Genomic DNA, 14,915 nt, shown 5'->3' with positions numbered 1-14,915 from the left:
CTCCCAAGGGCATGCCTGTATGAGGCTGGATGCTCTTAGGCTGTTGTAGTTGACTGATGCAGGTGAACACGCTAATCTGCTTCCTCCTTCCATGAACCTTTGCCGGCACTTGCCAAATTGGAAGATATTACCTATGTTTTTACTGACTCTTCATGGAAACAACTGTTTTTCATTAAAACACTGTTACAGTAAAAATAAATAAATAAAAAGGTAGCTACAGAAAAATAATTAAAAATTTCCCCAATAAACAGTCTCTGACATAAAGTATGGATTAACTAAACCTCTTAGTTGGAGATACTGTAGCTTGTTGGCGCCGAAGGCAGGCTAAAAGAAGTAGTCTGAGAGATAGTGTTTGAACAGAGAGAGAAATGGCCCTTCTTATTCTTGCTTGGCTCTTTGCTTACCCTCTTCAGTGTCCTGAAAAATGTTTGCTTAAATATCGAACCTTAGCACAGTAAAAACAAAAGTTACTTTGCATGCCTCTGACAACATTGATATGAAATGAGGAAAACCTCCAAAGGCAAAGGGTGAATGTTAGATAATAAATATTATTCTTTTTTATGAGTGTCTGCCTTGTTGTTTAGGTACACTAGTGTTTTCTTTGTACACTTTCTCTCTCTCTCTCTCTCTCTCTCTCTCTCTGTCTTTCCCTTTCCCTCCCTCTCCCTCTCTCTCCCTCTCTCCCCCTCTCTCCCTCTCTCTCCCGTCCTCTTTTTGTAGCCTGCTTGGAGGAAGACAGAGGAAATTTGGCCTTGAAGAATCAGTAAGAATTGAATAAAAGCAAGAAAGAAGAGAGTGCTTGCCCATGGATCAGCGTGGGTGTGCAGAGTGCTTGCCCATGGATCAGCGTGGATGTGCAGAGTGCTTGCCCAGGGATCAGCGTGGGTGTGCAGAGTGCTTGCCCAGGGATCAGCGTGGGTGTGCAGAGTGCTTGCCCAGGGATCAGCGTGAGTGTGCAGAGTGCTTGCCCAGGGATCAGCGTGGGTGTGCAGAGTACTTGCCCAGGGATCAGCGTGGGTGTGCAGAGTGCTTGCCCAGGGATCAGCGTGGGTGTGCAGAGTGCTTGCCTTGGGATTAGCGTGGGTGTGCAGAGTGCTTGCCCAGGGATCAGCGTGGGTGTGCAAAGTGCTTGCCCAGGAGTCAGCCTAGGTGTGCAAAGTGCTTGCCCAGGAATCAGCCTAGGTGTGGTGCTAATGAGTCCCAGGGGGTCAGGATTCAGACCTCTTGAAGCACACTGGTCAGAATCCACATTGCAGAAACACTCCTGAGAAACTCTAAGAAGGGTAGGGGCTTTGTAAAGGGTCATGTGTGAGACTGAGGTAGAGCCAGGATCCAGGCCTCCCGCTTCACGATAAGAGCTTGCAGGTGTGCCCACCTGGGGAGGGCAGGGGACAGTCAGCTGAAGGTGCATCTCAGCTGAAGGTGCATCTCGGATTGTGTTCTGGATATTGGGGGAGGACCCTTTGCATGGCTTGGTCTTTGGAAGGCTTTTTATCCTGAGGGAACTGGAAAACTAGTTGATAAGCAAAAAGGTAGCGTCACCTGTAGCATCCCTGTCAGAGTTGGGTGTCCCTTGTCTACTGTAGTGGCAGTACATACCTAAGAAGTGACCAGCCCATGGGACGGGACCTCTACCTGGGATGTAGAGTGTGCCAGTATTAGAGCCGGATGGATGTCTGCCGTGTCCACACTGAGTGGAAGTGTGTGAGAACTGCTCTTTGGAGTCAAATGGGTGCAGTTACGCTAGGTACTCAGAGCTCTAGCTGAGAAAAGAGCTAAGTGGCATTTTTCTGTCACGTGATCCCTTACTTTGTGGCTGTTTAATGTACTTTTCCTCCGTGTAAAGCCGCCAGGTGATACAAAGGAAGATGTCACACAGGTGTGGTGTAGAAGATGGTTATTACTCCATGTCTGGACTGTCATGGGTGGGACATGACAATACATTCACTTCAAAGACACCAGAGCAGTATCATAATGCAGAGTGTACCATTAGAGGCCTGGAGCCATAGCAGTGGAAGCTAATGTGTTTGGTGTATGTATGGCCTTGGGTCACCAGTCACTAAAAGATAAAACTGGAAAAAATGGGCACAGTCACAGTCCTTTGATTTTTTTTAATTTTCTATTTATTTTCTTTCTTTAACACTTGCCAATATAGATTTTTTATTACTTCGACAGCATCTTCCACCTGCCCAAGTCTATGGAGATTCAGGTGTGTGTCTTGGCCCTTGTGTTCCTGCCTTTAGCCTGACACACCCTATATATGCCTGATTCATTTTGAAAGAGCATGCTGTGTATATGTCTCACATTGAATACTTTTTGAATAGCTTCTTGGAGCAGGGATTATTTCCAACAAGAAATTGAGACTTGAACATCTTCTACTGCCAAAGCTGGGAGACTTTCCTGAGTGAACCAATGTGTGCAGGGCTGGATAAGTTTCCCTTCAGAGGGAATAGACGTTCTGGTGATGCCGTAATTGTTTCTCTGGCTGAAATCTGATTTTGCTACTTTACAAGACTCCAGTGTTCAGCACTGCTTGTGCATAGAGACGTGAACAGTGTGTGTGTCTGGGCCGTACAGTTGATCAGGACGGGAGAAGTTCAGACATCAGTATGCTAAATAATACAGGGGTCGAGACTGTAATTGCTTGCCCCCGGTGCCAGGCACTTGTGGTTTGCATGGTTTCTTGCAGTTGCAGCAGTACATTGCGTGTGTGAGTCAGTAGGGGCTGCGTCAGCACAGGTGCCACATTGCAGGGGTTTGTCAGGGTTGGTGCCTTGCCTGCCGGCCTCTCAAGGCTAGGGTCGCATCCGGTTCATCTTTGGTTACAGTGACTGCTTGCCGTTTGTTGGTGAAGGTGACAGGTGTTACTCGGAAGGAAGGCAGAGCCTCCACTCTGTCTGGATCACGACCTTTGGATGCTGGTGGGCCTGGGTTGCTGGAGCCCACAGCTCTTCATTCCACACTGATGTCACTGTCAGAGCTCATTACCTCTGTGGTGTCTCCAGGGTGGGGACTCTAGGCACCCTTTCTCTCAGTGTTGTTTTTTCTAAGGATTTATTTATTGACAAGTGAATTTTTAGGTGACAAGTGTTATTTCCAGACGGTGTCACTGTGTAGTGTGTCAGGAAACGCCTTGAACTGATAACTTGTCATTGCTCTCCACTGGAAAGCACCCTATTTGGAATGACACAGGACTGGACGTGACTTTGGGTTCTGCCTAACCATTCCTGCCTGTTAAGTCTGTGTGTTTTCCCCTCTTTGAGGTTTTTACTAGTGGAAGAGCATTGCCTCCATTTCAGAAAACGGGTGCACAGAAAATGATACTTATGGACATGAGTATACAAACTCTATATTGTAAATCAAGGGAATCCCTTTAATTCTTGGGCAGATTTTTTTTTCTCACACAGTGTTTTATCTTTTGAAAATTCCAAATACATTTACTGCAAAGCCAAGCTGTTTGCTCTGCATTTTGAGTTTTTAATCACTCATCAGCCAAATAAATGAATGTTTAAAACCATCCTCTGATTTATTTTTTTTAATGTGAATCTTATAAAGCACCTTGTGGGCTCAAGCTGGACACCCCATTTAGTGGCTGAAAAGGATGAGTCAGCAGCACCCGGACGTTTAATTTCTGTAGATTCCACTGTGGAAGACGTGCTAGGCAGAGGGCATGCTGACCTCCTTTTGTGAGCAGTGCCTTTTTGCCTCTGTAAGCACAATTTTACCTTTCTGCCTAGGCCTCCTATACCAAAGATGCTCTGCTAGCCCAACGGGCAGGGCTTTCCATGTCTACTGTGTGTTTCTGGTGCACTATGCCAGGTGCCTCTATTTCCCAGGATCCTACAGTTCTCTTTGGGGTGGTGGGACACCAGATGGGGAGGGATGGGGAGGGGAGGGGAGAAGAGCTGGGGATAGGGAGGGGAAGGGAGGGGAGCTGGGGATGGGGAGAGGAAGGGAGGAAAGCTGGGATGGGGAGGGGAAGGAGAGGAGAGCTGGGGAGGGGAGGAGACCTGGGGATGGGGAAGAGAGGGGAGCTGGGGATGGGGAGGGGAGGGGAACTGGGGATAGGGAAGGGAGGAGAGCTGATGATGGGGAGAAGAGTGGAGGGGAGAAGAGCTGGGGATGGGGAAGGGAGGGGAGAAGAGCTGGGGATGGGGAGGGGAGTAGAGGGGAATGGAGAACTGGGGATTGGGAGGGGAGGAGAGCTGGTGGTGGTTGTCGGGTTTTTTCAATCCTATTCCAGGCTTGAAGTTGATTGAGCATCAGCATAAAGGCTGTGAGCCCAGAGCATCACCAACCATTCTTCTAGTGCCTTAGCGGCATCTGAGGCAGCTCAGGGTCCTCAGGGTCCCAGCAGAAGCCGCAAAGCTTCTTTACGCCTGGTGTGGGAGGTTTCAGACTGTCACCAAATCCTACATCTTGTTGGCCAATATGTCATAGGTCAGGAAAGTTGGCCCACGTTTAGGGAAGAGGAAATTAGAGTCCATTTCTCAGGGGGGGCAGTAAGGGGGGATTTGTGACCACCCAGACCAGGTTTCTTGACAGGAGAGCCTTCGAGAGAGACCTTGAAGTGAAAAGGGTGGAGGGACATTGGGTATCCATGGCCGATGACCAGTACTCCTGTTCTGTTTTGTCTTTGTGATAAAACTTCCTCCTGGGCTGTGTCCTCCTTCCCACGCCTAAGAAGGGTTCCGGTAGTGGTTCCCATCCGTAAGCATTGCCTCCGCCGTCTTCATGTCCCACTCTGCAGCTTTCCCGTGAGCAGTCATCTTGTTCATCCTCTGATGTTTGCCCCCTCCCCCACAGCAAAAGCCTTTGCCACCAGACCTCTGACATCTGCCCTCCTTTGTGTCTTCTCTGAATTACCTGTAAGTCCAGTGCTTATTTCAAGTGCCCTCACCCTGGCCGGGCCAGAGCCTCTCTGATTTTTCCTTTCTCTGCTTCTTACACCATTGAATGGTTGTGGGCTTTCCTTCTCCACAAGCTCAGCCCGTGGAGCTTTGCACAGGTGTGATCTGGAGCCCGCCCCCCATGCTGCATTAGAATCTCCAGGGTGGAGCTCTCCCTATTTGTGTCAGACTCCCTAGTTTTGCTGATTTTTACACCACCTCAAGACAGTGCTACACCTTTATCTGCCCTAGCCCATTTCCTCTGTTTGCCTTTGAACCAGTCTGTGGAATTTTCCTGGGTTCCTATAATACGTGAGCACCTACTGGGTGGCTTGAGACAATAGCTGTTTATATTTTCCCAGTCCTGGAAGGCTTGAAGGCTGACATCAAGGTGCAGACAAGGCCTCATGCCTCAGATAGCTCCAGGGGGAGTCTTCCTCCTTTTTTCCAGCATTCCTTAGAGTGCTTGTATAACTCTGGGCTCCCTGTTTGTCTTACATGGCCTCTCCCTCTGTTCCCCAATGCCTCTTAAAGATGCTTGTCATTAAAGTTAGGTCCCCCCAACAGTTCAAGATGACTTCATCTTGAGAGCCTTTGCCTTTTCTGAAAGGTCCATTCACAGGCTCCAGAATGTACTTACATGTTTTTGGGGAGGAGGGGGTAGCACCCATCTTCTGCCTGCCTCTCTGGCAGTGACGGTGCTCTCTGCTGGTCGCTTCCAGCAGTCCTACTAGTTTACCCTGCACTTTGAACTCTACCTGATGAGTCCTATGTCCTGTCAGGCTAACTGAGCAAATCCTGCCAGACTCCCTGATCTCCTGTACTTGTCCTGTAAGTGCCCTGCTGTTGTAATCCCACCTGTCTGTTTTCCCCACCTTTCTTTCCACAGCCTCTCCACTTTGGGAATGTAGAACTTGAACTCCCTCAGTCCGCCTTGCTTTGTGTGTGCTCGTTCTGTCTTCTGGCTTGGATTCAGGACAAGTCCAGAGCGTTTTTCCCTGCCCTGTGCTGGTGCCGCCTCTTGCCCCGTGTTTGCCACACTGCTGCAGCTTTCGCTCCTTCGGCACAGAAGGCTCTGTGAGGGCAGGAAGTTGGTTCTCGTCATTGCAGCTCCAGCACCGGACACTATAAATATTGAATGAATGGCTTGGGAGCTTAAACTAATTAGAAACTCGCCTCATCTTTATCATTGCTTTCCTGCCACTGTTTTGTTTCCAGTACGATGTTTTGCTTGTCATCGTCTAGATACATTAAGTAGGCAATCTGTCCACACACTGCTTTGTTTGTCTAACCTACAGTATCTGTTCATCTGTGCACGGACACAGGCAATTGAAATTAAATTGTTTCTGCATGTGTTGGCATTTCTGACTCTGTCTCTTTGGGCTGGATATAACGTTGAGGCTGTAAAAAGAATCTCATGAGTAAGGGTTAGAGTACATCCGAATCACCGAAAGCCCTGATGAATTCTGTTTCCCTCACTTTTGCTTCGGTCAGAATGTGACATTCCCTCATCTCTGCATTTATGTGGTTAGGCCACCTGCAGAAAACAGTCAGTTGTCCTTGTCCAGGTTTATACGTTCTGGGATGAGGGGATGTCGACCAGACTGGGCCAGGTGTAAGGGGAGAGGGACAGAGGAGGGTGCTGGCAATACCGTCTTCTACCAAAACAGGGAGTGTGCCAAGTCTGGGGAGAAGGGATTGCAGTTGGGAGCACTGGGCCTGCTGCTCTCTTCCCAGGCTGGGCCCCTTCGGGTCCGGAGAGTGTGAGTGAGTGAGGAGGGTATGGCATGGGAAACCTTGACATAGCTTGTCGTCTGTCTGTCCACAGCAGTGAAAACTCTCCTCCAAGATGTCTACTGATTCAGCTTTAATTGGTTCTGTGTTTCCTTTAATATAGACTGCTGGTTCGGAGTTAAGTGACAAAATACCCAGAAGTGAGTGCTTGATAGTAGTGATTGCAGATTCATGGAAACTGTACATTTTTCTGATCTTGCCCCAGGGAAAAAAGAGAGTCCTAAAACGTGAAACTTATTATTTTTTTAGTCCAGAGGCATCTTTAGGTACCTAGTTCCTTTCTGATGGGCATGGAAACAGATTATAAGCACAGTAGAAAGAGCTGCTGTGATAATTTGAAGCCACTGTCTGGTGAGGCTGTTGACTCGGCTCTAAAATATCCACCCGGACCCCTTTGTTCCAACTTCTGCAGTTCCCAGGGGCCTCACCCTCCCACCCCACATCTCTCTCCTGCTGGATAAGGCAGAGTAGGAGCAAGCCACCAGACCTGTGGCCTTCTCTTTGGTGTTCCCAGAGGACTTTGGAGCAGCTGTGTTTATCTGAGTAAACGTATGCGGTCCCCTTTCACTCCTCTTGAGAGGAGGTTCTCCATGTTGCCGGCCAAGAATCTTAGTCAAATCCACATAGCCACATGGGATGCTGGTTAAAACATTCAGAGATCAGTAAATGTATGGTTACCACGTGCAGTTAGAACCAGACTGTCAGCTGTAATCCTGAATCTCTTTAAACTCTGTCATTAGCTAAATGTAGGAAATCCATCCCGGGCTTGTTTACTAGCCAGGCTTTCTGAGAACGGTTAAAACGCATGTATAATTTGTACAAGCTGGTTTGTTTTCTGTTAACCTAGCAGTATAGGGTTAAAACAAATGAGACTGCATATAGGATTCAAAACTTTTAAGAAAGTAACTAAATCCGGTCTTTTTGCAGAACAGATCGTAAAGAAAGCATTAAGATGATGTGAGAGTGAGAGATGAGTTTTAATTAGCATACTCTTTCCTAACTAGTTCATCTGAAATGTTTCTCAAGTGTTTGCCGAGGTCTGTTAGAACGGTACAGGCTGGGTCAAGCCGGCACTCGTGTGGCCTCTGCAGACTTCTCGTTTGTCTCTTCCAAAAAGGATCCGAAGATTCTGTCTCTTTAGAGTAGGAAACCTATAATTACTTGTGCATCGCTTCTCATTGCAGTCTCTGGAAGCGATTTGGGTTTTGTTACAGCTGAACTCTACTTGCAGCCCTCTCCCCCCTCTCCCCCCTCTCCCACCTCTCCCCCCTCTCCCACCTCTCCCCCCTCTCCCACCTCTCCCTCCTTGGGGGTTCAGTGAGCAGCTTTCTCACCGTCCCGCCCCCTTCTGCGACCTTGACACTTTGAAAGTTTGCAGACAAGTGAGTGTTTCTGTTTTTGTTTTAGGTACAATGGTGCTTTGCCTAATGGTGACAGGGGCAGGAGGAAAAGCCGATTTGCCCTCTATAAGCGGACCAAGGCCAATGGTGTCAAGCCCAGCACAACCCACGTGGTCTCCACACCCCAGGCATCCAAGGTAGGCCACCGTGGCAGATGGCGGTGTGCATGCACCTCGTCAGCTGCTGTTTCCTCTGGTCTCCATGTATGACAGAGCTTTCAGCTATGTCTGTAGAGCTGAGCTGTGCACTGTGAGAGGTGTAACAGCACCCTTGACCCTGACCCAGTGGGTATCCACAGCCTCCTCTTCCTGCTCCCCGTTGTTAGTGCTCCGGCATATCTGGAGACCCTCTGGGATGGCTGGGCAGGCGACTCTGAAGTCGACGCCTGTTTTAGGGATCACCAAGTTACAGTTGGGTTTGAGAGCTGCGTGATGCCTTTTTCTCTTACGGAAGTTGTTGTATTAAATCTGGGTATGGTCAGATCTGTTATTCCCCTCCTGTCACTTGAGCACAGCATGTTTCTACATTGTCTGTATGTGACTTGGAATTGAGTTTGCATGATTAATATGATGTAAAGTGCGCAGGTCTAAGTGATAGGGGATGCTCTACGTATGTCATCCAGTGTGTTTGTAGTTTGAACAAGAACGACCACCTTAGGCCCATAAATTTAAATGCCTGGTCCCCAGTTGGAACTACTTGGGAAAGATTAGGAGGTGTGGCCTTTTTGGAGAAGGTGTGTCACGGGGGGTGGGCTTTGAAGTTTCCAAAGCCCACACCCATGCCCAGTCTTTATCTATCTGTGCCTGTTGCCTGTGGATCCGGATGCAAAGCTCTCAGTCACTGCTCCCTGCCATGACGGTCATGGACTCACCCTCGAAAACTGGAAGCAAGCTCCTGATGGAAATTTTATAAGAGTTGCCCTGGTCATGGTGTTCCTTCACAGCAATAAAATAGTAACTAAGACAGAGTTTGAAGTAAATAAAATGTTAAATTAAAAAAAAAGAATTAAATCATGTGTTTGCTGATATATAAGCAAGAGAAAAATCTGAGTTTCTAGTCTGGTTGTCACTATAAGTTATCATATAAGTTATCACTATGACAGATTTTTACACATTACACTTATGGCAAGATTCCTTTCAATAAAATCAGTTCTTTGCTATATAATAGTTATCCTTTTGATAATACATGATGCTTCTCATGGGGCTTCTGGGTGTGTTTGTGATTACGGCTTTGAACAACCTGGACAGATAAGTGCTGATTGTATTTTTACTGGACACCAGCCTTCAGAGAACATGAGGGACGCTTCCTTGGAATCAAGTGTGGCCTGTGCACAGCTTTAGCTGGCCAGCCTGTGATCACTTTGGTATTAGGAAATCCTGAAGCAGTGCCATCGAGAGAATCTGATAGAGTGTACCAGCCCAGATAGTCTGCTAATAATGACCCAAGAGTTGGGACAGATTAATGTTGAGTGCACATGTTTTGGCCACAGAAAGCTACAGTGGACATTGGGAGAGGAAATGACATGTTATAAGTAAATCTACCTTTACCAAGATCTGAAGAAAGGAAGAGAATAGCAACAAGTTCTTGGGAAGTCAAGGACACTGGAAACATTGGACAATCTGCATTTTCTCCCTGACAAAATGCTTGACAAGTCAGCTTACTCTGACTCACTTTCGGGAGATGCCAGTTGATGGTGGCTGTGATGGCACAGTGACAGTGGCTCAGTCACTGGTGGCTGGATTTTGCAGTGTAACCTCTTCCCTTTATGGTGGGTCAGGAAGCAAGAGGGGACTGGGGCCCAGGGTGAGCGCAGTGTCCTTCACAGAACTGCCTCCAGCAGTCCAGCCGGCTATGCCTCCCGAAACCACACCATCTGCTGGGGACGACACACAGTGTCTGTGCAGTGTGTGGTGAAGAAGGAGAGTAAGACAGACGTTTGAGAGCACATGGCAAGTGCTAAAAATATTCCTGTAGTATAAATACGGTCTTTTTAACTTTACATAGCCATTGGCATTTATCCCCCCTTTCTTCTTCTATGTGCTGTTTACTATTTCCTTTTAAAATCAGGAATCTTATGTTAATAGAATGGCTGACAGAAGCCACAAAAAGCTGGGGCTGTAGCTGGGTAGTAGAGTTACTTGCCTAGCATGTACAGGGTCCTGAGTTTGGTCCCTAGCAACACACAGGCACACACACACACACACACACACACACACACACACACACACACACACACACGAGACCTTGCTTTGATGACCCAGCTCATCCTCTGATGCAGTGTAAAACTGCTGTAGCTCTGCACATGGACGCAGTGGCTCTTCTTTATTCGTTCTCTGCCTTTCTAACTGTAAAGTTTAGTTTTTATTGTTTTACTATTTGCTTAGATTTTGTTTGATAGATTTAAGGCACACATCTCTTAGTAGTTGTCCAGTCTGTTTAAATACAGTATCCACAATACTAAGAGTTGGGCACACTGGGTCTTGACCCTCTTTGTAATCTGGAGAAAAATCTTTTCTCCTCAGCATCTTAGGATACTCATTTGTAAGCTAAGCAAATTGACCATAAGCAGGAGCCATAGTGTACTTTGGTTGTGAGCAAATTCTGACTATAAATAAATAAATAAGAAGGTCAAAAGTAGAAATGTCATGCTAGAGAGGGTGCAAGAGTCAGAATCAGGGAAGCTGAGCACCCAGTGTTGTGGAAGAGTACAATGCCTGTCCAAAGGAAGTTATTGATATGGCCGCTCCTTCTTTCACTACATAGCTGTCACTACTAAAGATCTGTATTCTCAGCAGAGGGTCTGATAGCTGAGCCTGACTCACCATGGCAAATTAAGATGAAGATACCAGGGACCCTTGTGATCGTGTGTATGCGAGCACATGCATGGGAGCCACTGGTCATTGTGGCCTTACTCATTTGTCCCACTGCCTCAAAAGGCCTTGTACTGAGTAAATACAGAATATTGTTTGCACTGTGAATAGGGATTGAGTCTGCTTTTCACCATCTAGGGACCCGGACCTCAGTCCCAAGCTCTGGCTTTCTGGGACTTCTCAGATGTACACCGATGTCTGTGTGGCCATGTCATTCTTGCTGCTGCATTTTCTCTGATGGCCCTTGCTGCTTCTGAGTTCCATTCAGTCACGAACAGAGTTTCTTCATAGTTAGGTATTTAACTGAATCTATAAACCAGTAGGCGTTGGCGGACAGGCAGTACTGGGGAGCTGAACTCCCAGCTCCTAATGCACCTTTATGATTATTATTCTTTCCATCTCTTTCAGGCCGTGGCATTAGACGTAACTTGGTTCTGCTGCCATTCCCCGTCTTCTCTGTTGACATTGCTGGTTTACCTTGTCCCTGATACCGGCTGCCTATTCTGACCTCTCGTTCCCTCTTGTGCATTTCAGTGTCCTGGTGTCTGGTATTTCTTTTTGGAGACAAAACAAAGATATTTTTTTGCCAGTGGTAAACAGCAGGAGATAGGGCCTCTTAGTTACCCGTGGATGCCAGCATCTATGCTGAGGCAGATTCTGATGGCAAGCCTGCTTGTGTTGTATGATCTCTATTTGTATAGCCCTTATTAGCGTGCATATTTGTTCTTGGGATAATACAGGCATTCTCTGATTACATCCTGTGCTTAGAAAGCATCAGGATCAGAAGTCCTGCTTTACTTCTGACAGATCTGTTACATAGGCATAAAGCCTCATGATTTATTCACCCATTCATTTATTCACCAAATATTTATCCAGCACCTTCCACACCCAGGCACAATGCCAGGTATTGGATAGACTGCCTTAAACAAACACATCAGCATGGAGCTAATCGGGCAGTGTAGGCAAACAGTGGAGACTTATTTGAATACATGTGCAGCTGTGCACTGTGAGAAGTGCTGGGAGGAAAAGGCACAGACGTGGACCAGGTAGGCAGGGAAGGAGTCTGAGCAAGGCCATGAAAGCCGCAGGCTGACTAGGAAGTGTTGGGGTGGAGCTGACCAGGGGAGCGAAGAGATCAGGGCCTAGCTGGAGGATTTGACCTTTTCTGAGTGGGAAACACTGGGGAAATGGCATGACAGAACTGAGAATTTACTTTTTGTGATAGGAGGAGAGGTGGTCGTGATGGTGCCAATCTCTGATAAGGGGTATTTTTTACTAACCACATGCTAGATTTAGCAGCATTGCTATGGAAAACTCTACCTTAGTTTTCCCCTTCTTAGTTTATATTTTACAGACATCTCCTCTTGGGGATATTTTCACTTTCTAAAAGTAATTGGAAATCACATTTATACCTAATGTGTTTCATAGTGGAAAATAGTAGCATTTAAGTGATGGTTAGAGAAAGATTAAGGCTATTAATATACTTCGAGTCCAGGGCTCTCTTTAGTTTGTGTCTTCGCCCTCTTTGTGTTGCTATGAGAAAGTACATAAGTGCTTTCTGAAGAGATTTGTTTGTCTCAAATGTGCTCAGGACATGTATCAGTGAGGAAATGGAGCGGATAGGCCCGGAGCTATTCCTCAGAACCCTGGCTCTAAAGGAAACTTATCCAGCCTTGAGACCTTACCTACTCTGTCTGTGAAAACAGCACTCATCCCTTCTGATGCCATGGCCTACCTCTTAAGGGTGCGCTGCAGTTCACCGTTGCTAGACCAGGAACCCAGCTGCTAGCATGTGAGCCCTGCGGACAGACCACATCCAGACCACAGTTTGAGTTGGTATAGCTCTAGTAGTTGATGCAGTATTCAAAGTCTTGTGTATCACTCTATGAATGTTACTGTTATTGGGGAAGCGGTAAAACTAATGTAATTTTCAGTGTTAGCACCTTAGCTTGAGCTAGTCTGTAGGATTTAATGAGGGCCACTCTTGAAGTGTGTGTCTTAGTGGTCCTAAAAGACTTAGCTGGACTCTCATGTGCCTCAGGAGAAGCACCAGTCTGTCAGTATCTGAAGTCTGTTCATTAATGCTACTTTCACATAGTTTGGCTTTAGATAGTATTGATTTTGATTTCCTTTATAGTTGTTGTATTATAATTCTTCAGTGTATACTCTTTTTTATTTTTTATTTTTGGTGAGATAAGGTATACTCTATAATCCAGATTAGCCCCAAACTCACTGTCCCCCCTGCCTCAGCCTCCTGACTATAAGTTGCCACACTGAACTCTGTTTAATATTTTTAAGAATTAATGAATAAAATTATAAATGATTTAATGAAGTATTTTATTGTAATTCAGGCAGCAGTGTTTTGATAAGGCTCTTCCATGTAGGTACTGTAAGTGTTCTAAATCTGTAAGAGAAGAAAGGATGAAATAATACACTGCAGAGCTGAATGTCTCTGTCCTCTGCAGGGTGCCCGCTGAGAACAGATCACCCATTTCTAGAATGAGCATCCGCTTATTTCAGTACAAGGATAGGCACAAGTCAGCTTCTAAAACGTTGAAGTAGCAACTTGAAAAGCTTTTTATTAATGAGTGTTGATAGAGGGAAGACAAGATACCTGTGAGGTTCCAGCATGCTGTGTGGTTGAAATGATTTCCTGACAAAATATCCAGACTCCCGAACTAGTTCTTGTAGGAATGGATCGTGTCAGTGTAAATGCATGGTCCTGCTCCTTATAGAACGAGTCTACTGAGATGAAAAAACACCTTTTGGAAAACTTAAAAAAAATCAAGGCAATAAAATTGAAGTCATTATTGATGAGGCTTTAGCTATTTCACAGAGGTATAATAATTTACTTAAAAAGCAATATTGAAGACTTTGAAGACCGCACGATGGCTTTTGTTGATTTCATGGAGCTGGAGGGAGCAACATCTGAAATATATTAAACTTTATTGTGGTTCTCAAAAAGAATTCAAGAGGAATGGCTTCCATGAGCCTTGTTTACGGGAAGACTTCTGCACTTAGCACAGATGATGCCTGTGTGGTGCCAGGGAGAAGGGTCCCTCATCCGGATGCCACCAGCATAGACTTCATTGACTAAACACAAGTAATGCAGTTAACTTTTAATAACATCTTGTTAATTCATCGATCCCTAGGACCTGACCCCAGTTGTTTTAAAACCTCTGTAGTGTGAAAGTAAAAATCCCATCTAATATGTAAATTCCACGCTTGGGTGATGGTAGAAATAGCGAGTGTGTAAATCTCAGTGCAGTCAGGTCAAGAGCAGGTGTGTTGGGTGTGTACTTGTTGAGCGCAGGGGACTAGGAAGTGCTCCTCCAGCGCCCCAGGGTCCTCGTGTGTAAGGACTTGTTTGCCTGCTTCCTCCAACCAGATGGAGCCCTGGACTAGCTCGGCTTCTGTAGTCAGCTCCTAGCTCAGACATTGAGTCATATGCGCAAGTGCTTCAAAGAAAGGATGACGCTAACAACTTCTAACAACTAACAGATGGCTTGGAAATAGTGGGCTGACTTGATGAATGATTGATGTAGCCTGCAACGCTTGAGTGTAGTTTCCTGGTATGAATACTAGGAAATATATGGGAATGTTTTTAAATATTTAAAAGCAGCTTCACTTACGATTTTAGGATTTGAAACAGCATAATTCCTTATCAACCCTCTTCTGTGAGTCTTTCAAGTAAGTTTCAACTTATCGTATAATGTGTCTTAAATTAAGATTAGAAGTCTGATTCCTGATTCTTACATTGAGTACTTCCAGAAAAGTGATGGATTGAATCTGAATATTGGGATTTTCCTAGTTTCAGTAAATAAATGTTTGTCACTAATATTTTGTGTATTCTCTAAGACTCGTTTCATATTTTCAAGTGCCAAGGACAGCGTGTGACTCTGCTGTGTAATGTGAATAGTAGCGCTCACACTTTCAAGTAAGAGGGTCTCTTGTGTTTACTC

At 46.0% G+C, this 14,915-nt stretch overlaps 1 protein-coding gene across 2 annotated transcripts in view; it reads left to right on the top strand.

The window, feature by feature from the left end:
• Peli2 (pellino E3 ubiquitin protein ligase family member 2) overlaps positions 1 to 14,915 on the top strand; it is a 137,139-nt gene that overhangs the window by 40,339 nt on the left and 81,885 nt on the right. For both annotated transcript variants that reach the window (XM_085698496.2, XM_085698495.2), the window contains exon 2: positions 8,091 to 8,220. In XM_085698496.2, coding sequence (XP_085554622.1) covers positions 8,091 to 8,220 — 130 coding nt within the window. The remainder of the gene's footprint in view (positions 1 to 8,090; positions 8,221 to 14,915) is intronic.

This window comes from Myodes glareolus, chromosome 12 (genome assembly GCF_982192425.1).
Source record: "Myodes glareolus chromosome 12, mMyoGla1.1, whole genome shotgun sequence".
Lineage (NCBI taxonomy): Eukaryota > Metazoa > Chordata > Mammalia > Rodentia > Cricetidae > Myodes > Myodes glareolus.
Note: the sequence above shows the minus strand (reverse complement) of the source record. Positions and strands in the feature narration are given on the sequence as shown.